The sequence below is a fragment of the Teleopsis dalmanni genome, chromosome 2 (assembly GCF_002237135.1).
Source record: "Teleopsis dalmanni isolate 2A chromosome 2, ASM223713v2, whole genome shotgun sequence".
Taxonomy (NCBI): domain Eukaryota; kingdom Metazoa; phylum Arthropoda; class Insecta; order Diptera; family Diopsidae; genus Teleopsis; species Teleopsis dalmanni.
The window spans coordinates 69,775,896-69,803,845 of NC_051847.1; the positions used below are offsets into that span (position 1 = coordinate 69,775,896).

The 27,950-nt window shown below is 30.5% G+C and overlaps 4 protein-coding genes across 4 annotated transcripts in view; 3 read left to right on the forward strand and 1 right to left on the reverse strand.

Annotated features, from left to right (window-relative positions):
• LOC119685823 (transcription factor SPT20 homolog) overlaps window positions 1–14,777 on the forward strand; it is a 30,521-nt gene extending 15,744 nt beyond the window's left edge. Inside the window, exons 2-4 of the mRNA XM_038100209.1 lie at window positions 13,123–13,521; window positions 13,588–13,921; window positions 13,997–14,777. Coding sequence (XP_037956137.1) covers window positions 13,123–13,521; window positions 13,588–13,921; window positions 13,997–14,404 — 1,141 coding nt within the window. The 3' untranslated portion in view covers window positions 14,405–14,777. The remainder of the gene's footprint in view (window positions 1–13,122; window positions 13,522–13,587; window positions 13,922–13,996) is intronic.
• Window positions 14,778–16,911: 2,134 nt separating this feature from the next.
• Window positions 16,912–18,874, forward strand: LOC119683938 (translation initiation factor eIF-2B subunit gamma). Its single transcript, XM_038097832.1, has 7 exons — window positions 16,912–17,267; window positions 17,324–17,471; window positions 17,530–17,890; window positions 17,955–18,095; window positions 18,153–18,329; window positions 18,401–18,627; window positions 18,686–18,874. The coding sequence occupies exons 1-7, from the start codon at window positions 17,111–17,113 to the stop codon at window positions 18,849–18,851; spliced, it is 1,377 nt and encodes a 458-aa protein (XP_037953760.1). The 5' UTR covers window positions 16,912–17,110; the 3' UTR covers window positions 18,852–18,874.
• Window positions 18,875–20,727: 1,853 nt separating this feature from the next.
• LOC119680164 (protein saal1) lies at window positions 20,728–22,366 on the forward strand. The gene is made up of 2 exons (XM_038092855.1): window positions 20,728–21,875; window positions 21,968–22,366. The coding sequence occupies exons 1-2, from the start codon at window positions 20,808–20,810 to the stop codon at window positions 22,307–22,309; spliced, it is 1,410 nt and encodes a 469-aa protein (XP_037948783.1). The 5' UTR covers window positions 20,728–20,807; the 3' UTR covers window positions 22,310–22,366.
• Window positions 22,367–22,394: 28 nt separating this feature from the next.
• LOC119680165 lies at window positions 22,395–23,740 on the reverse strand. The gene is made up of 3 exons (XM_038092856.1): window positions 23,077–23,740; window positions 22,840–23,023; window positions 22,395–22,784 (listed from the first exon to the last, which is right to left on the reverse strand). The coding sequence occupies exons 1-3, from the start codon at window positions 23,632–23,634 to the stop codon at window positions 22,429–22,431; spliced, it is 1,098 nt and encodes a 365-aa protein (XP_037948784.1). The 5' UTR covers window positions 23,635–23,740; the 3' UTR covers window positions 22,395–22,428.
• Between the last annotated feature and the right edge of the window lie 4,210 nt (window positions 23,741–27,950).

Consider the following 27,950-nt stretch of genomic DNA (forward strand, 5'->3'; position numbering starts at 1 on the left):
ACCTCAAGCATTAACTTTCAATTCGTTGAACTTGTGTTTCCAAATAAAGCTGTAGTGTATAAGTTTATTCTAAATAAAAAAGCATAGCTATTGCTTTGATAAAAGTCACTTACAAATAAAAATGACAAAAAACTTGGAACTCGAACATTGAAAGTTTGTGCAGCCTTGGCTACTTGTGGATAAACACGATTAGTCACCGCTTCTAGTTTGATAGGCACGAGTTCTAAGCCTGGCACTTGCAGTCCAAGCAAATAATATACGGACTATAAACTATTTAAGAAATTCGAATATTTCCTAAGACCACTGATGATGAGCAATACTCATAACACCGTTGTATGGTCAACCAAACTTCAATAAATTAAATAAAAATTTTTGTTGTTGTCTTTTCTTTGCTATTCGTATCCTTCTAATTTTTAAATATTTTGATTGACCCAAACTCGTTTAAGTACCACAAACTATATAAAATAAACCATAACATTTAAAAATTCAAGTAATTATTAATGAATAATTCTCGCATATAAACTTAGTACCAAAAAATTTTAGAATTTTTATTATTTTATACATGTATTATTATTTACTAAAATCAAATAGAAATAACGCCTAGAACTACGACTTTAGTAATGCTTTGTGCCACAAGCAAATTTCTAAAGAAAAAGAATATGCCAGTCTAACCGACATCAGTGTGTCGTCTGCGTCAAATATTTCTGCACCAAAATCTTAAACCTTCCTTCTTATTTATCCAAAATGAATTCCGTAAATAATATAGAAAAATACCAGGTTAAAATGATATTATTATTGTATCAAATCAGATAATTCTATTTTCTTGAGATTGTAGCACATGTCACGGTGTCTCTTTAGATAACTAACTAGTAAGCTCATTTCTATATGCCAGCAAAACTGATCATTTTATACGAAGAAGAAGACATAAGTGGTTTTGTTTAATGTGATAAATGGTTTTGAATATCCAAACCACTTTCTAATACACTGTCAATCCAGGCAATAACACAGAAAATTATTTCAGGCCTCCCCCCCCCGCAACACATGTCAAGATGTCTTATTAGATGACTCGCTCTATAATGCTGATTAGAAAATAATACCATAAAATGGTAAAAGGTGAAATTAGAGCTTTTGTTTAGCGAGTAATCAGAAGAAATAAAAGAATTGTCAGTATACAAAAGTCTAATATATTAAGTGAACTGCCACATATATGCCTCACCATGAAGCATATGGCCTTTTGCAGTCTGTCAGTTGATAGATTATCTGATGATGTCGGTGTATCATATTCACGGTGCACAACACTTCGTACTGAAAGAAAATGGTCTTAGTGTTTATATCATGTTTCCATTGCAGCTAGAACTACTTATGTTAATGAAATTAGGATTTGGTCGTTTTCATTGGCATAAGTTGATTTCTGGATGAGAAATAGCTTGTTTGTTTACACTTTCTATATAAAATATGTGACAAATATTACAAATTTTGGTGATTTCCCTTTGGGAAATTTATTCCCTTAAATCATTATTCCCCTTAAATCAATTGATTTAATTATAATGAGTTCATTTATCAGAAAGGTTTTAATTAGCAAAACTGTCTAAATAAGACAAGTGAGAATATGGTATTACACAGTCTTACATAGCATTAGCATATTGAGCACGTCTTTATAACTTTATGTAAAATTCATTATGCATTTATAATACGACTTAGAGAGCTTCTCTGCTATAGTAGATTACATATCAAATAATTTTTGCTTTTAATGATATGCTACAGGTGAACTATTTTTTATAGTTTAATTAAAATATATTACTCTTCTTATTGACATTTTATGCATTAAACATATATGTAAATATATTTTCAAAAATAAATTTATCTTGAAAACATTAACATCAACGAACTCCTGTCAGCTGATAATTTAGTATATGCAATTGCATATGACCTTTCACTATGACAGCGCAACATGCGTTGAAACGTGAAGTGCTCCAACTTGATTTGAACCCCCAGCAAAATATTGCAATAAACATCCATACAAGATATTTGAAGTCAGAGCGCATCTGCATTTTAAAAGTCTTATACAAACAAAGCCTCAAGTCTACTCTGCGCTTCACTCTGTACTGGATGCCACGATTAAGTCACATACAAATGTAGTGACTTTTCTCCAATATACGAGTATAAAGATACTGAACGCTTTGCACTTGCAAAAATTCGTTGCGGAGAAGTGCCAGAAGATGCACTTCACTCAGGTCGGTCGGTTTATGAACATTCGTAATTAGTTAAGTTTAACTAAAGAGCAGTTTGAGTATCTCAAACAAGTAGACAACGAACAATGTTATTATAACAAACAACAACAACAACAGCAGCAGCAACAACAACAATAACAAATACGATAAAAAAATATAGACAGTAAATATATTTTTAAATTTATTAAAAGTGCAAAGGTGACATTTTCGTGTTGATAGTGTTAAAGAATTTATTATTGTATAATTTTATATATTCATTTTTATATATAGTAGATTTATTTTGCATATAAAAAGTTTTGAAACTATGTTCACATTTTTATAATTATTATTTATTGTCTTTTTTTTAATTTTGAAATTTAATAAATTACAAGTTAATATGTTGAAAATATAAAGAATCTTGAATAAATACCAAAAATTTTTATTAAATATTACTTTTTCTATACAAGAAGATACTGATAATTATATCACCTTCCACTTTTTTCTATTTATTATCCAGTGTCTTCAAAGGAATTTCTCCTAACCTCAATCTGAGGTGTATCTGCCTCACGGGTTACAAGATGAGATTGATCATTTATCCTAAAAAGTAAAATATTAACCAATAGTTATAGGGACTAGAAACTCCCGCTTTATGTTTTTCACCATCCTTTCCCCTTAGTTTAGCACAGTTTCACACCATTTTTTTAAACCTTAATCTGCAGAATGCTACTGAGTTTATTTATAAAAAGACATTTTATCATAAATAGTTTGTCTACAAAATCGTAAATCAACCTCTTCTAGTATATGGATCTAAAATGTGGACTTTAGGTTAGGAGATCCATTTAGTCCTATTGACCCATTGTGTTGTCGTATATAGAGGAAAATTCAGGATTTAAAACCACCTAGAACCAATGGCGAACCTCAAAATTCTGTGTCAGGTCTTTTAATTGATTACGATTCTCAAGAAAGGGTCCTCAACTCCAAAAGTGTTGAGTCGCCACCATACATGGTCTGGGCAAAGACAGAGTAGATGAGATGCACTCTCATCGATTTCCCCACAGCTGCAACAGGTATGATTTAAAGGAAGTTTTAATTTTCTAACATGGTGCCTAGTTTGCAGTGACCTGTAAGTAAAGTTACCGTAGGACTAATATCTCTACGGGACATCTTAATGAGAATATTAGATTTGCTTTTAGTGGAAAGTGACCAGATTGCATACAGATGCCTGCGTTGAGTTTTCCTATCTTTTATTAAAAATTTCAGCACCAAAAGAGCTCAGCAATAATTTGCATGAATGTGGACTTTAACATGAGATTTCGTTTTTTAATGAAAATTACTGAGTTACAAATGGGAACTATAAAAGGAAAACCAATAAGATTGATAAGATTCAATTAAGCGGAACATTTCCGATGAGTACGATGAATGTCATAAGAATGAAACAAAATCGTTTACAAAGACAGATAATACTATATGAATAGATAATTACTAGGACGAAAGAAAGATTTAAATGAAAATGCCTCGACTATGTAAAAAGGGTCACATAGATGGAGGTTCTAAACCTCAATCGTCAGGTTTAAAACTACTGCGCAGATTACACAATCTATTTTCATATATAATTTACCTCATGTAAAACTGCAAAGCAATTTGATGATCATAATTAAAGTATATTGGTTGATTAAATGGATTTTGTCTCATATAGTTGAATATGTTATGCTATGTCTATGTTTCAACTCAAGATCTCGCAGATATAGGTACATAGTTTGGTAAATAGAAAAGTTTTCGCATTTGGTTGAATATGTTATGCTATATCTATGTTTCAACTCAAGATCTCGCAGATATATATAGCTTGGTAAACAGAAAAGTTCTCGCATTTGGTTGAATATGTTATGCTATGTCTATGTTTCAACTCAAGATCTCGCAGATATAGGTACATAGTTTGGTAAATAGAAAAGTTTTCGCATTTGGTTGAATATGTTATGCTATATCTATGATTCAACTCAAGATCTCGCAGATATATATAGCTTGGTAAACAGAAAAGTTCTCGCATATAGTTGAATATGTTATGCTATGTCTATGATTAAACTCAAGATCTCGAAGATATATGTATATAGTTTGGTAAACAGAAAAGCCTTGCTTAATGTTTTTTCGAAAGTCAACAAAACCTGTAACTGTTACCAAATGACTTGCTTCCTATAGTTCCTGGATCATTTTATTGAAATTGTAATATTGTGAATTACATTAAGACTGTTTACCACGTGACTATGCTATCTTTCTTGTATCTTTGAAGAGGTTCATTTACTCTAAAATTTTTCTTGAGGCAAATAATAGCCTCGACAAATATCTAATATTAAAAAAAAATATTAAAAAGACTATCTCAATAAACATTTAATAATATTTTCTGATTTACTCTTATTATTGTGATTTCATTCCAAATCGCTAAAAAACCACTCAAATTACATAAATATGGCTTGGATAATTGGACAAAATCGTTTGAATTATTTTGGTATTTCCATTGAATAGCTTAAGCCGTACTTACGTGCACTTGTTACGGTTTACATTGCGCACACGCCAGTCTTCAAATCCGGACTCGAACGAAAGTAAAAGTATCGATTGTGTTGCTTTCTTTTTGGGCTGCTGCTGCAGACTGAAGTAATTTGAAGTTCGGATTTTGACTTTTAAAAATTAAATATAATGACCTCAATAACTCTATTTGATAAGTTCGATTCAGCAAACTTAACCGTAACATTAACGGTAGCGATTAGTCATTGATGTTTTTGTTGCTAACGAACATTAAGTGATTATTATATATGCCAAAAGCCATAAAATGTTATTTTATGTTTTCATTTCAAAAAACCACAAATGTTTTTATTTATTTTTATAATACAATTCAATTGTTAATAATTTCAATTCTTTTTATATATAAAAAAATATATCACCCGGTAAGGAGAGTTTCGGAAGTACATGTTAAACATTATTTAATCTATCAACACATAATGTTTACAAACTATAAAAAACTTTTGAACATGGAAGTGCAATTTTCCTGTCGACCACGTTTTCCTATAAGACATGGTCGGTAGGTCATTAGGTCTTTGACCGACACTTAGATCACTGATTAGCTATACAAAAAATGAAAGCAAATCAATAATCTACTCTTTAGGGGTATTAGTGATGCTGTAAGCCATTTTATTTAACAACTTGGTTCCAATTATTTATTTTAGGTTTCATTTTAGTTGAAATTAACTACTTTAAATCTACAAGTAGTATTAATATATGATGGACCAAATTATTTACATCTTTTTATATCTTTTTATATATTTTTCTTATAATTTTTTTTTAATATATTTTTTTACATTTTTTTTTTATAACGCGGTGATTACCACTGGTAGATCCGTACAAGCCTGACAAATATTGTTATTTCCTTAAGTAGTACTTATTATTCATGCTTAGAATAGATTGTATATAATAAATGAAGTTAAAAGAAATATTTTTTTATATTTTTTTATTTCAATTTCAAAAAAAAAACGTTTTAAAATATATCAGTTCAATTGGGCTATTTTTTTTTTGCGGCAAGGAGTGGAATGCCTACGCACTGACCACAATCCGGCGCCCCGGAAGGTGAGTGCATCATATCGTCGTATACATTATCGTCTTCGTTGTTACCCTAATGGCTTTAAATTTAGTTTGAAATATGTTACAATAGTTCGGCTATCTGAGGTCTTTGAGCTCTATTGACAGTGGACAAGAACTCACCGCACTTGTATATATTTGTTTTTTTTTTTTTGGATTTAATATCAAAGAATTTTTTTTAGATTAACCAGTCAGTATAATGCGTGTATACTAGAACCAGAACTCCAACAGTTTTAGTTAAAAATTCCAATCTTCTCAATATTCTCAAATGTTGTATCTCAGGTGTTCTCACATTCGTAAAAATGTCTATGACAAAATCTGCTTATAGGCTCAATTCTAACTGGTACCGCAAGAGCAATAACGTATTTAGTGCGAGAACTAATAGATGTATACCTTTCTACCCCCTTGACAATATTTTAATAATGCTTTTGGGAACTGCAAAAATACTGCCAAATAATTTAATTGGTAAATCCCCATTGCCTCCCTCCTTGGCATAACCCTAGTTAGGATAATGCATAATGCGAACATTGAGGAAACTGAAAAAATACTGCCAAGATATTTAATTTTATAGTACATACTCAACTTCCCTTGGCACAATCCTAAGTAGGGACCAAAAAGTCTATACATGACTTACGGCTAGTCCGTTTAATACTTAAAATGTGTTAATTAATTAATTTAATTAATTAGTTGGCACAATACTAACTAGGGACCAATAGGTCTATGCGTGATTTACGGCCAGTTCGTTTAATATTTAAAACGTGTTAATTCATTAATTTAATTAATTAGTTGGCACAATCCTAACTAGGGACCAATAGGTCTATGCGTGATTTACGGCCAGTCTGTTTAATATTTAAAAAGTGTTAATTAATTAATTTAATTAATTAGTTGGCACAATCCTAACTAGGGACCAATAGGTCTATGCGTGACTTACGGCCAGTCCGTTTAATATTTAAAGCGTGTTAATTAACTAATTTATGTAACGAATTTAATGGTTTTGAATTAAATAAGCTTATAATTGATATTATTTAATTACTGAAGTAATAATTAATAAGTAATTTTTTGATAATAAAGATTTATACTTATCTTAGAATCTCTGGAAATAGATTTAAATTTGTTTTTAATTGAAGTCTATTGCGAAATAGTGTTGCATTTTGTTTGAAGTTTGAAGCCTCAATAGGTTTTTTTGGTCGTGAGTAGCAAATAGTAACTAGAAACTTAAAATTAACGCAGATTACGTATTGAAGAATCTCTAGGGGTATTGCGTAAACATTTCACACATTACTTCATCATTATATTACCATTAAAGGCCCACGCAAACACATTCATCCGGAGTTGGAGTTGCAGTTGGAGACACATTCATTAGTGAAGCAATCATTGTGATATTGTACTAATTTGGTATGAAAAGTAACACAAAAGTATCTGAAAATATATGTCAGCAAAATTTTTATTACATTTATTGAAGTACAAACAAGCAACACATAGTGCCGATTGGAGGGGCTCAGAAGTGACGAAGTGGCAGGGAGTACTTGTGTATGGAAAAGTGCAGAGCCCACATAAAATTTGCCAAGTTCTTCTGCAATTGTCAGCACAAGTCAACGCAACAAATCAAAATAAAATAAAAAACTGAAAAAAAATCTTTTTGTTAATTTTTTTTTTTTGTTTTTTTTTTGTTAACATTTTGACATAAATGACGTTTTATTTCGTTCGGTTTAAATGGCAGCAGTTAAAAATATTGCCTTAAGAAGCGCAGAAGATTTAAGTAGCATCTTCCATTTATTTACATACTCGCAGATACACATTCACACATAGGCAAATAGGCAATGAGCGATGAGCGATGAGTCGCTTGTATTCCCGTACTTTGGCTTACTTATTTCTCTGCAAAACTCGGTCTCATCTTCTTTTGTGCCGCAGATAATCGAGACTGCAATTGCGACTGCGACATGGATTGCTGTGGTATTGCTTTGGGAATTGCATTCATGGAAACAACCGCGTTAACCAAACAATTGCATAACAGTTTGTTTGGCTGTTTGATTGTTGCCTTGCGGTTGTACTTTTGCCTTTACCTCAGGTTTGGGATCTGTGCATCTTCTGCCGTTCGATTTCAAAAAGTGCATCAAAATAGCAAAAAAAAGTAGAAACAAATCAAAAATAAAAACAAAAATAAATTTTCCCGCGCAATTTTTTTTAATTGTATTTTTGTAATTTTGCTTTTCTTTTTTACTTTGAAGATTTTCCCATATCATAAAGTTGTTTCATTGATTGCACGAAGGCAGACTTGTACTATTGTTTTTATGTTTTTAGGAACCACAGGTGAATAATATCAGCTGCGCATGCGTTTGCAAATGCTAGCTAAGAGCTACAACCAGCTAAAGGGCATACTAAGCTATGTTGTTAGGTTAGAGAGGGTTTAAAAAAGAAGAGAAAGAACAGATTGCGTGATAAATTATGATTTAAAGTGATGGAGAATTACAAATTACGCAGACACCTTAAAATATATTCGAATTCGAACATTTCCTTGGCATATAATTTTTATATATTCGAACTTAAACATTTTGCCAAAGTCTTGTCAATGTAGACGCTAAGTTATAGCGTTCGATCTAAATCTGAGTTTATATTGGTTAAACATTGGCAAGATTTTTGTGTTCGAAAATTATTTCCGAATTTAGTCTATAAATAAAAATTCGTAAATATTAATGAAAAATTGAGACATACAGTTTCTCATACGCATCATCTCAAATCATATATACAATCAATAATCCTGCAAAAGTCTAGCCAGTATAGACGTAGGATTAAATTCACCACTATAACTCATCATCTACACTTGTAGATTATAAATATGCATACAAATTATTTTCGAATTTCATCTATAAACAAAAATTAGTATATATTAGTAAAAAATTGAGATACACAGTCTTACATCATACATACAGTCAAAAATTCTGCTGAAGTCAAGGCAGTATAGACGTAGGACTAAATCGAACACTATAACTCATCATCTAGATTTTAGATAGATTTTGGCAAGACTTTTATGTTCGAATGTAAATAAGTATTATATTCGAATAATAGTCTGTAAACTAAAATTCGTATTTGTAAGTGGACAAATGAAGATGCAAGCAGAAATCTTACAAAAGTCTAACCTGTGTAGATTAACCTTTATATTTGCTGTCTGTTCACGCTAAATGATGTATATGATATATCATTAGCTTGATTGTTGCTGTTGTTGTGGTTTGAGTTAGTGCTATTGCGCACTTTCACTCTTTTATGGCTAAAGGGCTTATTCCCTTTGTGGCTTATCCCCGCACTAAGCTTTATACTGGAATTATTATCATTTATTTATCTTTTAACTGATGATGGACCGTAGATCAGCATATCTGCCTGTGCGTCCTGAGGTGGACTTAAGATTTGTTAGGGCGGGGTTCGGCAACGTATCGACGTTTGTGAATAATTTTAGGGTTCTGTCCTTGATATATTTTTTCACTGAGCCGATTCTTAGATCTTTATGCATGTCTGTTGTCCTAATATACCAATGAATCTTAATAACTCTTCTTAAAGCCAGATTTTGTGCTATCTGTAATTGCTTTATGGCAGTATTTGAAGCTTTGCTGTATGTTACACATCCGTATAGTAGTCATGGCCTAATTATTTGAGTATATAATAACTTTCTATTTTTGAGGTTGAAACAATTATTACTAAACAGGGGCTTTAGAAGATGGATTATAGTCAAATAAAATACGTTTGAAGTAGTCAAATGATATAATGATTATAAATGACGTACAAGTATAGAAATAATTACCGAAATTAAAGAATAGCGCTGAGCTTTGGAACCGAGTCATAATATATTCAATATCTATAAAGACTTTTCTAAAATATAAGGGAGAATTGGAGCTGCGAGCTACTCTGCTGAACTAAGCATGAAATTTACGTCTACTGCACTGTATATTTGGCAAAATTATTTGCTCTTAGAAAAACGGTAGAACATGTTTGCTTGAAGGAAACAAATATTTATAGCATTATCTTCTTTGTAGACAGCCAGTATTGTAGTATTTGTAGTATCTCCCCAAAAATGTTCAACAATGCAAGGAGGCTATAAACAGATTAATCCATAGTTGTGACTAAGTGTATATTGGGTTCCTGAACATAACGACATAGAGAGATATAAAATAGTTGACAATATTGCCAAAATTGGCGCTAACCTTGCAATTGATCAAATAGATGAGACCTCTGCGTGATACATATAAACAATTCGACGAATATACATATGTTAAAAATGTGATCAGGAGGCGTGACTTGAGTACTTGCATAATTTGCTGTATTATCTGCAAGTACATATTCGAAAAAAATGCACTAATGACGTTTTTGATTTGTAAATCCAGAATTATTTTGTTGCTCAGTCAAACGTTTTTAGAGTAATCTTACATTTTTGTGATTTTGTTGATAGGAATTTATATTTTTCATATACATAAGTATATATGTCGAATCAAATCACACTTTACTTGTCAAGTCATATAAAACTGCTGTAAATTTTAGGGTAATTTTGCTACTCTGGCAAAATATCTAGAGAGTTATAAATTAATCTCGAGAGTTACAGATATCGCTCGAGGTTTACCGATCGCGAATAAAAATTGCACTAAATGTGAAACTATGTTGAAAAAATTGCCCCAAATTTACCAATCGAAAACGGCATAAATGTCTCTTGTCTTTGATCAAAAGAACCAGAAACGTTATTTAATACTCTAAAAGGGCACTGTAGGATTGCAGAGTTTATAATTATCAAAGTTTGCTAAATGTCAGTACTTGAGCGATTGCTGGAACCTTTAGAAACCTGACAGTAAGGTAACCCTAGAACATATCCTTTGTTTTTGCCTAACATACCCCAAACCCTAAATGAAATTGTTTGGAGCTACCAGTCTTGAGAAACCGGAGACTATCTTATGTTTGGTCCTTATGTTGGCGTGAACTATCTCTTAAATTTTCATAAATAACTCATATATATTCAGCGTAGTGTACTATTACAGACTTCAAAGAATTTAATATGCCCGTGTAGACACAGGGTTAGATGAAACACCTTCACTCAGCGTCTACATGGACTAATCTTTGATAATTTTTTTATATAAATATATTGAGTTAGTAAAAAATTGAGTTTGTCTGCAAAAGTTTTGCGAAAATCTGACTAGTGTAGATGCAGAATTAGTGTTGGAAAGGTTGTTAGAAGATGTTCGAGTTATTTGAGCAACTGTTCTCTTCTATATTTGACATAATTTTGTTAAATATGACTATGTATAATAGTAAAAGTTTAAACATCATATGATGTTCATATATTTTTGGGAGATTCCCTATGCTCTAACATTTGACAAATTTGAACTTCAAAATGCGTGAAGTTCCGAAGTTCCATAAAGTCACTCAAATACTACAAGCTCTTCAGTTTTTTTATTGTAGGTTTGTTTTTTTCTATTGCTTGTTTAACTAGGAAATTTCAATAAAACTATAAAATATTACCATATAACCTATGCATAAGAAATTAAACTTTAATTTGGCATGTCTTCAAGAAATGTACATTTAAAAACAATCAAACTTTCTCCCAATGAGGCGTACAATAATTTCATGATTACGACAATGTCAAGTTGGTTTTATGCAATTTTAAATTCCATTGAAATATTTTATATTTTTTATTTCTTATAAGCAGCACTCACTAATAATACATAGTTGACAATATGTACTTTTAATAATTTTTGTTCATCTTCCTGAAATTTGATTTCTTGACATTGCAACAGTGAAACGTGGAATGAATATTAAATCCATTGCATGCCACTTGGTTTTCGAATTTGATTTTTTTCTGGCGCCTCACGTTCATCGATTAAATTTTAGTAACTATTTTTATGGATAATAAAGTCAGGTAGAGAAAATATTTATAAGCAATTTTTATAATAGATTTGATTATTTACAAGGTTTGGATAATTGGATAAATTTTGATTCACACCCGATCTGACAGTCTTTACTCTAATTTTATCGCTCAATGGAATACGCTTAAAGGGTAATCTCAAAATTTTCATTTATAATGAACTAAAATGATATCTCGTTTGTTTTGATATTATGATATTTCTCAGAATACTTATATGTATAATATTTTTATAAAGAGGTTTTTTCGAACAGTAGTAAAATACAACAACAAAAATTTTATTTTTTATATTATTTTAATTAATTGAATTTTTGCTGACTATACAGCTGTTTCGAGTACCCAAATACCCATCATCAGTGGTCTTGGAAATAATTCTTGTATTTAATTATTCGTAAATAATTATTTTTGAGACTGCAAGTAGCAGGTATCGAACTCGGGTCCTGCCAAATGTGAAGCTCAGAATCATAATAATATTTTTATGAATATAATATGATTAAAGATGATTATGATGTATTCATTATTGGCAATTTTCTTTCTCTATCAAAGCAAACGAGTTTTATAAACTAGCTTAAAGTAACTACCTGATACTTGCAAAGTCCTTCAGGCCTTTCTTTTAAGATCTACACAATCGAAAAGCAGCAAGGCTAACATACAAATTAATACAATTCATCCTTCTTATATCACTATCTTTGGAGACAACCAGCAAGCAACGAAAGCAAACGAATTCAAAATAGCAAAATTGAGAATTGTAGTTACATGTCATGAACATTGAACATCACAAGGTCTCTCTTTACTGGGTTCCTAGACAAAGAAATGAGGTAACAGATGAGATGACTTAAAAAGACTTTGAAAAACACATAAGTCAGACCTACACTTTGACACATACATCTCATACATTAATGACTATTTACAAGCATAAATGAATTCACACCACTGTAACAAACGATTTCTGGTCTTTTAAAAAGATTGTAAGTTCGCTAGAATCGAGGATAGCCTTGATTCAAGAAACATAAAATGAAAACTATTTAGGACTTCAGCAAACCTGCAGACCATATACTCACTCCGGCACTGTGCCTGTGTACCGATGGTTGAACTGCACTATATTCCAACACATCAATAAAAATTTTCGTTGTTGCAATTCACTACTGTTCGTAAGCTCTTCATAAAAAAACGAGTAAATCTTATAAAACCAGCAAATAATCAGTGAAAACTAAAAACAATCGCAATAGCAATAAAGACTTTAATGGGATTAAGAACTTAAGAACTACAACTGTTCGATATGTCAACATAAACTTCCATATCTCCATATCCATATGTCCATATCCATGTCCATATCTTCAACATCAAAAACTTTTGAAAACGAAAAACAAATAATTTATTTCTTCTTTACAGCCTACGTCTCTTACTCCTAGTCTTTGCAACGTACCTGACATGTAGTTCGGTTGCAGCTGCTGCTGCGGATGTTGCAACTACTGAAGCACCCAAAGGCTTTTCAGCACGTTCAATTGACGCAAATGAAGAAGAAGATGATTTTGAAACACAAGCACAGACTCATCTAGGCTATAGACAACAGCAACGTCCTGTTTATGACTACAGTCAATCAGAAGAAGATCAAGAGGAAGCACCACGACAAGTTTATCAAAGCAGAAATAATAAACAACAAACCAATTTTCTAAGACCTGGTAAAAAACAATCAAGCGAGGAGGAAACTGAAGAAGAGGAAGAAGAACCAGACAGACTTTCAACATTATTGGCTAAATCAAGTTTCAATTGTAATACCAAAACTACAGGGTAAGTAATTATATACAATCAAATGTCACCATTGAACCGAAGATGCTAAATAAAATATATTTACAGTTACTATGCGGATGAATCATTAAATTGTGAAGTATTCCATTATTGCCAAGATAATCAACGTCACTCATGGATCTGTCCAGAAGGTTTCACCTTCCATCAGATACACCTCATCTGCATGCCACCGTCTAATGAAAATATTTGCCAGCAATCATCAAAATACCATATAGTCAATGATTATCTTTATAAACCAATTAATTTACAAGAACACCAATCAAAACCAAACGTTACGTTGCGTTACTCTGAACGTTATTACCCTGAAAATTATTATGAAAACGATCGTTACGTTGATGATGATGAAGCACCAAGACAACGTGTAAATCACCAACGTCAACCTGTAAGTTCATTAAGCAGTTCACTTAATATATTTCAAATTTTTCAAACTTATACATAAATTATTGTTTTTTTACAGGTTCAAGTTGGTTTCCAACAACAGCAGCAAATACAACCGGTATACCAACAGACACGTCCAACACCACAGCCTGTGCAACAAGTGCGACATCAACCTGCACCACAACAAACCACTGTCTACCGTAAACCAATACCTACCACCACCATACAACCACTTCTTCATCAACAAATTCAACCACAAATCCAACAATTGCGTCCACAGACCGTGGCACCAGCAGCAACGCCTACGCCGTACAGATTCTTTACAGCCACACCACAATTACAACACTTCCAACAGCAACAACAACAAGTCTATCGTACTCCCGAGGAAATTAACATTTCACTACAACAACGTCGACCACAAGTTTTTGTTGCCACCTCCACCCCACGTTATTATGAAGATGAATATTTGTACGAGCGAAGGAAGTAAACGAACTGACTGACAATAGCGTACAAAAGTCACCGCTGACACGCTTTGTTGTAGTCTCTCAGTGATTTTTATAGCCCAACTACAACAGTCTACACTGTGAAATTTATTATATTTTATTTCTATTTAAAATTTATCATTCCATTAGTTTTAAGTTTTATTTTTATGACAAGCCGCAAACTATAACGAGTACATAACGCATTAAATAGTCCCAAATTCAAATTTATATTTTAACTTGTCTTAAGTTTAATTTCGACATGTACGAGTATACTTCTTATATGTTTCCAATTTACTATCATGTATGTATATAAATATGTACAATAATGTATAGAATTATTATGTATTTTTAATAAAACGAAAAACTCACTACGTCAAATACTATAAATAATCCCTTTGTTTAGTATTTTATAAATATTTACTCACTTAGTTGGACTTTATAGATATATATCGTCTTGGGCCACGTATAGTCGTCTCCACCAACCAAACCAATCAGCGGTTTGCTGTCGTCAGTTGATAGTACAGGCTACCTTTAAATCATTTGTACCCTCACCGAAGATGCGTAGAACGTTTACTGAATTTTTCACTGACGTATTTAATACCGTGCTGGCCTTAGCAGTATCTAGTTTTCTATGACATAAACAAGCCATCAAGGCCAACGAACTTTAGTACACTTAACTATATTAATCTTGATTACAGCATCTGACAAGCACAGAGTCAATTTTGAAATGAGACGAAAAACTACTACCACTATGGACTTAGTAGACAATTAGAGTGTGGAGAGAACTCTTGACCGCCAAAACTTTTGTTCTGGAGATCACTTGTTCTACCTGTACTTCTGTATGGCACAAAGACATAAATACTAACATAGAACGATGAAGTAGTACTAAAAGTGTTCGAGAGAAAAATACCTCGTAATATCTTTGGTCCTCTGCGAGTTGGTGACTACTACCCAATCCGTACGATCCGAAAACATAAATACTTTCATGGAAGGATTAAGTAGTACTAAAAGTGTTCGAGAGAAAAATACCTCGTAATATCTTTGGTCCTCTGCGAGTTGGTGACTACTACCCTATTCGTACGAATCACAAAATGTGCGAACTTTATCATAATACTGACGTCACTCAGCGAATTAACATTACCGTCTTCGCAAGCTTAGTTATATCGTGAATATGGATAACGAGTATATAGAGAGAAAGGTATTTAAAGAAGCAGTTGAAGGAAGAAAATGTACGAAGAAGTGAAAAAAGATCGAGAAATCAAGTTCTCCCAAGAGACCCTGGTGAGGAGTTTTAGCCGCGTTTGACTGGATAAGGAGACCTAATAAGTCTTCTTAACAGAATGTTGCTTCAAACCGAAAGTAAATAATTAATCAAGTATACCAAAGTTGAGGTATAGTTCATACAAATATACCTAGCTAATTATTCCATCTCATTTAATACTTGTTACGATCGGGTACGATATCATTGATTTTACGAAACATCTTCCTCACAAGTGTATCTAATTCCTTTTATATACAAAGGTTCCAAAACTAGTCTATAGGGTAACTCTCATCTTTGAAAATTAGTCACAGAGTCATCACGTTCATAGGCTTATTAAGTTGGTTCTCTCCTATTATCAAGGTGGTTCTTTGCATCTGGTCCTCACCTATAGTAGCACAACATGCCAATATTTGTGTTTAAATGAACTTTGGTGCAAATAGTAAATCCAATGGAATAAATTAATTAAATTAAAATTGTAATTCTCTTTTTTTTGGTAATAAAAATATTTTATAATTAAAATATTTTAATTTTTGCATTAAATTTTAACTAAACGTTTTTGAAAAATCACTTTTATCCCAAAATTTTCTTAATTTTTTTCCGAATTTTATATATATCATATTTTCTTTTATGTTAAAACTATTTGAGCCAGTGCACTGGAGCACTTTTACTCTTTATTAACTCGAAGTATCTTCAAAACCCCTCTTTACGCCTTGACTGAATTAATGTTTATCACTTCATCAGACTAAGCAATAATTAACCTTCGATCTGCATACCTTAGTAAGTCTGTCAGTTTTCGTAAATAATTTCAGTGCTCTATATATATATATATATATATATATTATATATATTATATTCTGTTGTGTTTCAAAAAGATTTCTAATATAATCTATTGTACTCCCGACTTTTTATAGTTACAAGTTACCTACACACTTTAATATAGGCAGTAAATTAATATTCTTTAGTAAAAAATATCTAAAACAACGATTTTTTTGTTAAAAAATTTTTAGCAATATAATATTTTTAACTGTATTTTTTATTATTAAATTTCTATTGTCAAGGATTTCAGCCTAAAACACCATCAATTTAATTTATAAAGCATTTACTTTTGCAGTTAACTATTAGTTGTACTTATTATGAAAGCTTCAATTCGATTGTAATTATGATTGTAATTGTAAAATTGTAATTATATTAAAAATTATTTAATTAATTTTCTTAATAATATATTTTAATTCAAAATTTACCACAGTTAATGAAATTCAACATACTTTAGAAAAGACTCGAGTCTTCAACACACACCTGTTTCATTGCTTCGAGACTCATTTTTATTTCGGCACTGACAGCTGACGTTGACATTTCATAAACAGATGGTGCGGCAGCATTTATATTTTTTTGTCAAATAAAACAAATATTACACTATTAATAACATTATATTCTTTAAACAAAAACTATTATGGTTTCGCAAGAGTTTCAAGCGATTGTGTTGGCAGGTGGACGTGGTTCACGTTTACCGGAAGTTTTAGGAAATGCACCAAAATGTTTACTGCCCATTGGGCCGTATCCATTATTGTGGTTTCCACTAAATTTACTACAGCAACACAATTTTCAAGGTATTTACAAACAAAATAATTGAATTTTTATTTAAATTTGAACAAAAATTGTTTAGAGGCTATTGTAATTGTTTTGGAAACTGAAAAATCGGAAATTCAACAAACGCTTGAACGAACGCCACTGAAAATAAAATTGGATTTTGTGTCCATACCTAGTGACCATGATTTTGGCACCGCTGATAGTTTACGTTATATACACGACAAGTATGTATACATTTAATTGACATATATATAAAATAAATAAATATTTTTCTTTAAATAGAATCAAATCTGATTTCATTGTGTTAACATGCGATATTGTGACGAATGTTAGTTTGTATCCATTGATTAATAAATTTCGTCAACATGATGCTTCTGTTGCTGCGTTACTATTCAAGAGTGGTTTTGAGTTAGATGTAACTGTGCCGGGACCAAAATCGAAACACAAGCCGGAACGTGATCTTATAGGTATACATCCTGACTCACAGCGCTTATTGTTCCTCGCATCAACAAGTGACTTTGATGAAGTTATGAATGTCAATGCACATTTGTTGCGTAAAAATAAAAAAATGGTTATATACTCCCGTTTGGTTGATTCACATATATATGTGTTAAAAAAATGGGTTGTGGATTTTCTTATTAAGGTAATGAAATAATATAAAATACGTGGAGTTATTATTTACTACATATAAATTAAACAAATTGCAGAAAGATCATTTTACCACCTTAAAGGGAGAATTTTTACCATACATTATCAAAAAGCAAATGTCTAAAAAAACTGTAAGCAATGTACCAGATACACAGTCAGAAATTGGCGTCAGCAACAAACAGGAAGATGACATATTCAATGTATAAACCTTTTTTATATCTGTTTGGAATTATTTTTATTAATTCTTTACACTTTAGTTCATACCACAAACCAATCTGGATCAACAAATACAAAAGACAACACTCTACAATGACACGCGCAGTGCTGAACCTTACAATGGTGACTTAGTGCGCTGTTATGCCATAGAAGCACCAAAGGATAAGATTGGAGTCAGAGTAAATACTACGCTTAGCTTTTTCGCCATTAATCAAAAGGTGAATATTTTTAGGGCGTACATGTATATAATGTAAAGAATTTATTAATACAAATTTTCTCTTTTTTTTAGCTATCTTCCATTTGGTCACAATTATGTGGAGAGCAACTCCATCCACTTGTGTCACCAAACTCTGTAGTCAGTTCAACACAAACAAAAGAAATTGCTGTTGCTGAAAACGCAAAACTTTCCGAGAAAACTTCTTTAAATTTCAGTGTCTTTGGTTCGAATTGTACTGTTCATCCTAAAAATATTATAAATAAATCTTTGATTTTGGCAGGCGCCTTAGTTGAGGAAGGGTAAGATTATAATATCTTATATATTGTATTATAGTTATTTACTAACTTTTCTCTTTAGCTGCAATATTGAAAATTGCATCATTGGCCATAAAGCAGTTGTGAAAAAAGGTTCAATACTTAAACATTGTTTAATTGGTCCTGGTTTTATTGTGGAAGAGAGTACTCAGAAGCAAATGCAACACTTGACCAATGCAGATGGTTTTATGGAAATTGATATACAATAAAACAAGTTCAATAAATACATTTTTTTTATATTATTTAAACAATTAAATATATGCTGTCAGAAAAAGAGAGTAATTTCTAAATGTGTGCACAACTAATATTTTCAGGCTTCAACACTATTTTATTATGTAGAGAACTTTAAGAAAACTGTGTCTGAAACTTTATAACCCTAATAGCACATTTACACTTTCTCATTTAGGCGGTTTTACCACTAATGTGTATGATTTACCATACAAAAATCTTTCATATAAATTAGATAGTTTTCAATAAATCATCTGATTTAAGCCAAAAAATGTCGAATGCAACCTTTAAAAATAAATTTTCCATAAGGGAAATTACCAAAATTTGAAATATTTATCATATGTTTTATATGTGAAATGTAAACAAACAACAGCTGAACTGCGAACAAAGGCACTAAGGAAGTAAGTATTTAATAAAATCTTTGTTTTTAATAATTGAATATGTAATTGATATATAAAATGTATCTAAATGATTCAATTTATCAATTATATATATATATATATTTTTTTTTTTTGTGATATATTGTTAAGTAAAGGTTATAAAAGTTCTATAAACTGCATAAATGAGCTTATTATAATGCAAACGCTCACTCATTAATATAAATGACCAAGTGCCTAAATGAAACAGTGTGAAAGTACTATAAGAGTAAATTAAATGAAAATATACCAAACATATCCAATGTTACATTGCATAATATTTCCTAAAAGGGAAATTATAGAAATTTGAGTTATTTGACACATGAGGAAAAAAGTATGTCAATAAAAAACAAGACAGATATGAGAATTTTTAAAAAGATATAATTTCTTTAAAAATATAAACACTACACTTTTTCGATGCATTGCATGATGTCTTCCATATGTTCTATTTTTTTTTTATTGCAAACAAATTCACATACATTACATATAAAATTTTTTGTATTTTTTTGCGGTTTCTATGATCCATTAAAATAATTTATGCTAATAATACAAAACTAAATACTATCTGGTTATAATTGAAATATGTAAACAAACATTTTGATACCCAAAAGATGTGTCACATGCATAAATCAATTTATGCCAATGAAAACATCCAAATTTTAAGCTGATTACGCTGCACTAAAAACATGGTATAAGTTGAAGTACATATATATATATATTATTTACTACATTACGTTTGCATTATTTTACTGAACATATATTTGGGGGTTGGGTTTTATCATATTTGCTATACACTGTGTCAAGAAACTCGCAACGAGATGATAGTTGTTTGATAAACACACAGAGAAAATAAATCTGCGAAGGAAAATAAATTTGAAAGAGTGTATAATTAGTGTTCATACTTTATTGTGAATAATCATATTGAAAACAGAATCAAAAAAAAAATTTATGTTTTTAAAAATAACTCTTAACGTCGTGTGCAAGTTCAAGTGAATTGAGATAAAGTAAGTTGAAATTTCCTAGGCATTTTTTGCACTGCACTTGTAAATATTTATTTATTTATTTATTACACTTATTTATTATTTTTGGTTAAAAATTTTAAAATTTATTTATTTATTTATTATACTTCTTATAAAATTTTCACAAGGCTAACGCACAATTTATCTAATTTTTATCTAATTTACCCTACTCCAAATTCTGATAAATATGAACATTCTCTGCTATACCGACATAATTTACTATTTCCCTCAATTTATCACCAATTTAGTCGAACTCGCACAAGGCCTAAATGTACCATTAATTTTTAAAGATATTATATATGTAATTCCCATACATTGTATTCATTAGATAAAATTTTAAAAATTGCATTTTAAAAACTTAACTAAATACAACTCTGTGCATAACTGTCACTCATTGACAAGTTTAAAAAATCAAGAAACTGCGTAAACATAAAAAACAGAAACTGTTCTTTCCCAACTGTCAATTAAAAACAATTTATGAAATTATTTAGCTGAACACAAAATGTCTGATGAAGAATTTGACGACGATAAAAATTGTGTGAAAGTTGAAAATGTCAACAATGCCAATTCCAACAATTCCGGTTCAAACGAGGGGAATGAAGGTGTAATAAATTGCAATCCAAGCCAAGTGGATACTGACGAGTCGGATAATGAAATATTACTTGGTGACGCCATTGAAGGCACCTTGTACAGTGCACGTTTTGTGTTAAACACTTTGTTAAAACTTAAATCTTTAGAAGAAAGTCTGGAAAAGGATAGACAATTTGAAGATGAGCTATGCTACCTATGGGATATGACAATGGAACAAGAAGTTATAAATTTTCTATTAGAGCAAGGAGTGCTCGAAATATTTGCAGAATACATTAAAAATTCAGATGATAAGCGCTTAATTGAAATACTAGTGGGCATAATAGCAAATATGTGTAGCATTAAAGATACTTGTGCAATACTTTTACAAAAAAAGGATGTATTGTCGACTATATTAAGTTTGTTCGCATGCAGCGATGTCTTGACATTGATACAAACTGGACGTTTGCTGCATACGATGCTTTGTAAGTTAAATACAGAAGAGTCTTTAGAGTTATACAAAATATTTCCAGACGCATCCGTTATAAAATCTATATATTATATACTATATAACTCTGTTCATGATACACTACTTGAAACCACAATGGAAACGCTTAACGCTATTTTAAGAAATTGGTCAAATATTGTGATGTTAGATACTGAAATTGATAAAAATAAATTTTATGATTGCATACCAAACGTTGAAGATGTTATAGAGTGTACTATAGAAGCATTTCAAACTTTACTTCCGCAGACGAATGATGAAATGAGAGGCGATACACATTTTACTACTAAGGACACAAGGAGAATGACACTATTTCTTAGTATACAGGAAACACTAACGTTATTCGTAAACGAACCTGTTAGCACCTACAGTTTATATGTAGACAGTTTATGTGATTGCTTTGTGACTATAGGAAGCACATTACTAAGACCAGAACCAATCTTACCAGTAAAAACTTTTGAGTTTGATGCAATCGAAACTATAGCCGGAATGCTTAAGGTAATGCATGTGCTAATCTATTTATTTATATAAATACTATTTCTATTTATGATAAAATATTAATATATATATTTTCTGTGCTGATTTTGCAGTTTATTGAATACCCTTTTGACTCACAATTGCTTGACTGCATACTACAAATTTGGTGGAAACTCTTGGACGGAATAGAAACTGAGTCTGATGAATTCGGAGATTGCTCAACTCCTGAGGAAGATGAAGAGAAAATATTATTACTGCAAAATTTAAGAGACATTATCACTGAAACAATTTTAAAAATGGATGATGTAAAAATGAAAGAATTTCTACAAAATACTACTAACACAATTGAAGTATTATTACGAACTGAAATGTCGCTTAACACAGATCCACGTATTGCGGAATGCGTAAATAAAGTAAAAGAACAGTTGCATCAAATAGAGCAGGTTGGAGAGTAAAAAAAATCAAATTTTAACAATTAACGCTTATATTTAATTCATAAATAATGTTTATAAACACACATAAAATTTAAATTGTATTACAATAAGTATTAGTACTTTAAAATAATATTTAGTATTTATTTTTTGGACACATTAAATAATGTAGTCGTAATTTCGGTCCACGACTTTTTACCTAATTTAACACAGCCTTTAGACCATACATTCAATTGATTTGGATTGGTATCTTCTCGTTTTAGAGAAAACTTTTTACTCTCTGGACATAAACAACTATTCAAATGAGATAGCGAAGGATCTAATACAATAAGCGCTGATTTCACTGCTATATGTGTATTAGCTTCAACTTCATCCGACACATTTATAATCGATTCTGTGTTAGCCACATTGTACACATTACTTTCTCCATGTATTTCTGTAAGTTGTAAATTTATATCACCGCCATTTATGTGTAAATTGATGTTGCCATGTACGCCGGCTGAAATAATAAGCAAATAACCTAATGTTTTAAGCGTTTATATAGTTTCTCATACTCATTTCAAGTCGTCCGTTCTTGTGCACCACAACTTTGGATTGTTTATGCACATTTTTCAGTTTCAAACGACCAAAATCTGTTTCAAAAAATGAACTATTTGAATAGCAGGAATTTGTAGTGATGTTCCCAGAGATTGTTCTACATTTCAGCATGTTACCAAGAGGTTTATTTAACGTAATTTCCTATAAAATTCAATGTTAAAAATTTTTGTATTATTTTAACTATGACTACTTACACCATTTCCCTCAGTAGCAATATTTGTTTCGTTGCCCAGTAGTAGACCAGCACAATTGACATCACCATTTTTACTGTTAAATGTTATATTTGTGGCTCTAATATCTGTTGTTTTGATATTTTTTTCTGCATCAACACATATGTCATCGCTATGCAAGTTGGACAAAATACAATTGGCTTTACTTTTTATATTTAAACTGGATCTAACTGGAACCATGAGCTCACAATGGAAGTCTGTGTCCTCCGTAAGTTTCGTCAATTTAACATCTACTTCTTTTTCGTCCTCACTGACCTTAATGTTCATAGCGGAGCCGCAGTTTTTTACATGACCGCCATGTAGCTCTGCAATAAACACATCACCATTGGGATATGCATGCACATCGGCTACTCTGACTATCACTTGTATGTCAGCACAAATGTTTATTTTTGGTTGAGGATCAATATGGAGCAGTAACTCCTCGTGCACTTGTTTCATCGTAGGTTTGTTAATATAATTCAATTTCTTTGATAAATTCCTTACTTGAAAACCAATAATTGCTGCCACCCGTCGTGACAGCATAATGTTTTTATTGAGTATTTTATATTTTTCCTGTTCTTATTATTGCATCAAAATTTGCTCAATGTGACAGAACAATTGTTAAACAACGGCTTGGGGTGACCAGATGTTTTTAGTTTAATATCTAATTTAACATTTAGGCCGTGTGCGAGTTTGAGTAAATTAATGGTTAATTGAGGGATATATTGAGAAAATTGAGAAAATGTCAGTAAGGCAGCGGTATAGTTGGTATTTACTAGAAATTCGAGTAGGGTAAATTAGTAAAAATTGGTTAAATAAGGTGTTGTCATTGTGAAAATTTTATATGATGTTTAATAAATAACTAAAAAAATTTGAAAACTTTTAACCAAAAATAATAAATAAGTGCAATAAATAAATAAATAAATATTTACATAAGTGCAGTGCAAAAAATCCCTAGTAAATTTCAATTTACTTTATCTTAATTTACTCGAAATCGCACACGGCCGTAATTTTAAAAATTTCTCAAATAAAAGTACTTAGCAATTTGTCAAAATTGAAAATTGAATATAAAAAGACATTAATAAAACAAAAAAATCAATAAATAAGAATGTGTTAGTGTTAATAAAACTAATTTAACTTCTTAATGGGTCTTAGTATGACAGAAGCCGTAATTTTCTCTTTTAGAGTAGCAAAAAATACTTGCAACTTACTAAAGAAAACATGTGAAGCAACAACAATGCTCCTAAAATCTTCAGAGTTAGTTAGTTTTTATTCAGTCTATTATGAATGTCATCTGGAAATATGTTCCAAAATTCCAGTCATACGTTAAAATGACATGAGCATTTCAGTTTACTAATATAAATTCAAATACATAAATAAATAAACGAATTTAAATACAATATATTTTATAATATTTATATTGTTTTTTTGTTTATTTAAATTAATTAATTTCTAATGTTTACAATTTTTATATTTCGCATTGTACATAACACAACAAAAAGCATGTGTTAAAAAAAACCATTTACCATATTTCAAAAGTGATGCTAATTTGATTTAACCAGACTTAACGCTGTTTTTTTACAGCTCTGAAAGAAAAAATTAGGGCTATAAACAACTTATTTTCCGAGTCTTTGTACAAATATTAGTATATGTTAACATAATTTATATTTTACGTTTTCTTGATGCTTATATAGGTTCTTGCACCTACCGATATAAGTTTTATTAGAAATTTTCCTGTGGTTCTTTTTTAACTTAATTTCTATAATATGTTGTAACTAACAATCTGTAAAATCCTTTACTAAGTACCTGTTCAAGTAGTATTTGTAACATAAAAGTCAGCTATATAGTTTTGTCGATAAAACTTTATTACAAAATCAGATAATCGACCACTAGTTGGTAATTAAATAATTGATTTATAAAACCCGGCTAAAAACCAGAAATCTTTTGCTACAGTCGTTGCTGTTTTTTCAATATTTGATTATTACTAAAATATATCAGGGCCGGGACAATGGTGTCAAACAAACTTATTTATAGAGCGATTCACTTGCTCCAAGTTAATATATGTTTTCTTTTCTTTTGGGAAAGGGTTTTTTGATTTTACTCTTTATGTAGCAATCTTCACAAAAGGTTTTGTTTCTGTTTTACATAATATTATACCGACTTTTAGAATCATTTAAGCTTTTGCTTAGTTAAGCATTGCGAAAGTGTAAATAAACTTTAAACTCTGACAAAACGTTTTACAATAATTTCATAGTTTTTTTTTTAAATAACTGCCAGTTTCACTATATTTGATTTTATACTTTCACTGAACATACGTAGTACTCGCATCAGCTGATTTAAGGGCAGTTGGTTAATTTGAAGAAGCAATTCAATTTAACTGTTAAGATATCGGAAAAGAAAAGAAGCTTTAGCACAGAAATTGTGAAATAATTGACCTTAATTTAAAAACATAGATTTACTAACGAATGAAAAAAAAACAAATGCGGTATTTTTATAAAAGTAAGTAAAAATTTTGAACAAAAGAGACGAAAAATTATGCAGTCCTGGCAGTGGCATATTATGGAATGCCGGATTAAATATATAAACATGAATAAATTAAAAAACATATACAAACAATTATTAGAAAAAAAGGCTGCAAAATAAAACGACACTTTTATGCTAGTGGTGAAGGTAATGGTGACGTAGTAAAGTTCCCAGAAATGGATTGGTCTTCTTCAGTAATATGATTTCGCGGACATTGTCATGGGTAAATATACTTAACAATAAAACAATTTCTCCTATCAAATAAAAAACTATTAACTTTCAATTGCTATTCAATAAATAATTCACCAGGAATGATAGTGAGTTTAAGCCCCATCTGTGAACGTTTAAGTTAGCCAAAGTTTAAATTCGCGCAAGTAGTTTAATGTTTGATTGTGCTGAACTTAGTTTAACTGATGATTGTGAAATTGGGCATTTAAAGCATAAACGAAATTCTTATCTCCTCAAAAAAAATGTATCTATTAACCCTTTAAAACTTTCATTTTTGATTTTTAACCCAACAACGGGTTAAATCTGAGGCCCAGATTTTTACGATTTAAGCTCAGTAGTCTTAACTTAACCTAACACAATTGAAAATAAAAATTGAAAATTTAGTGTTTATTTATTTATTCATAGCAAATTCATTAAAGGCACGAAATTCTTATCTTCTCAAAAAAAATTTATCTATTAACCCTTTAAAACTTTAATTTTTGATTTTTAACCCGTTGTTAAATGCTTACGATTTAAGCTCAGTAGCTTCAACTTAACCTAACATTATTAAAAAATAAAAACTGAGAATTCAGTTCATTAACGTGGTTTTTTCTTGTTTAGATTGAGAGTGTTTAAAAATTTTTTAATAAAATTAATAGAAATAATAGTATGAAAAATAAATTTGAAAAACTCCGCATATAAAAATGAACTCAACACATTTAATTGCACAAGGAAATAAAAGTAAAAAACAAATTTGCATTTCCCTTTTCATATGCACTTTCATTTTATTTATCCTTGAAATTGGCGTATTGTTAATATGTCCTTTTTTTTCGAAGTAATGAAAACGGGAAGTGACGTCATCAGTTTACAAACAGCTGTAATTGCTGAAGGCAAGAAATACCGACATGTGCTTGCATAATAAATAAAAATAATTGGATTCGAAAAAGAAATTGTTTAAAGTTTTTCACATTTTTCAAAGTTAGTTTGTCTTTCTCTCAGGAGAAATAAAACAAAAACTTACCAAAATTAAAATAATTTTCTTTCCTCCATAATCAATATAAAGACAAAACAAATGCCTGCACGGTGTAAGCTTTTTAAGGTTAGGACAGGTCATGGCATATATATTAAAACTGAAAATTTATACATAACGGCATGTGATATAAAACATATAACAAGTGTACTTGCACTTACATATGTACCTACTCTGTATATAAACAATAGAACACGTGCTTTTCGAATCATGTGCTGCAGGACATGTGTGAAATGAAAAGTGTAAAAGGATATAAAGGAAATAAAGGTATTTATAAATAATCTAATTATTATTATTCCAATAGTTTATAGATAATTAAATAGTCTGTTTTTTGTGTTTATTATTTAATAAAAACTTGTTTTCTAAACAGATTGTTGCTTTTGTTTATATTATTTTATATATATGCTTCAATAATAAGCGTGAAGCCTGCGCAATGTTTATTTCGCATCCCCTTCGCTTATTTATTTTGTTTTTGTTTTTTATTTCTTTATTCGAAAAGGAGCATGTGAAGCACTTCGTGAAGGAATTACTTACTGCAGTGCTTCATATGCAACCTACAAATATTCGAAACAGTTTCTTTCGGATATTGCTGGTGAACGGTTGTGAAAGCTCCGTGTAAAACAGCTTTGACACATTTCTTGAGAAAAAGTCAGAAAATATCATTTTTACTGCAACATAAAATTTTCATAATGTTTTGACAGTTAGAAAATATTATTGCAGTCACACTCAAACTGTTTGCAACAACGATGGATTTGTAGAGGATCAGTTATTTAAAAGGATTAAAATATTATATATTAAAATTAATATTAAAAACGGAATTGCATATATATATATCACATGACAGTGGAAAAAAAATTGTGAAAAATTATTAACTAATTGTATAGAGTAAAAATATTTATTTCATAATAATAATACAAATTAATTTAACTAACAAAATATTAACAACATTTGAAAACGGTAATCATATGAAATTAAATTATATTTAAAAATAGTTTTAATTACAAAATTAACAAAACATTAATAAGAAAAGTAATACCTAAGCCATTTCCACATCGTTTTACATAAATTATTGAATTTCTGCACTAAAGTAAATCCACTA

Bases quoted from the DNA above. Each gene is read 5' to 3' on its own strand.
- LOC119683938 (XM_038097832.1), top strand. From the start codon at position 17,111: ATGGTTTCGCAAGAGTTTCAAGCGATTGTGTTGGCAGGTGGACGTGGT. The intron at 17,472-17,529 runs GTATGTATACAT...TTCTTTAAATAG, and splicing joins TTACGTTATATACACGACAA to AATCAAATCTGATTTCATTG. The intron at 18,096-18,152 runs GTATAAACCTTT...TTTACACTTTAG, and splicing joins AGGAAGATGACATATTCAAT to TTCATACCACAAACCAATCT.
- LOC119680164 (XM_038092855.1), top strand. From the start codon at position 20,808: ATGTCTGATGAAGAATTTGACGACGATAAAAATTGTGTGAAAGTTGAA. The intron at 21,876-21,967 runs GTAATGCATGTG...CTGATTTTGCAG, and splicing joins CTATAGCCGGAATGCTTAAG to TTTATTGAATACCCTTTTGA.
- LOC119680165 (XM_038092856.1), bottom strand. From the start codon at position 23,634: ATGCTGTCACGACGGGTGGCAGCAATTATTGGTTTTCAAGTAAGGAAT. The intron at 23,024-23,076 runs GTAAGTAGTCAT...TGAATTTTATAG, and splicing joins TTGCTACTGAGGGAAATGGT to GAAATTACGTTAAATAAACC. The intron at 22,785-22,839 runs GTATGAGAAACT...TTATTATTTCAG, and splicing joins GAACGGACGACTTGAAATGA to CCGGCGTACATGGCAACATC.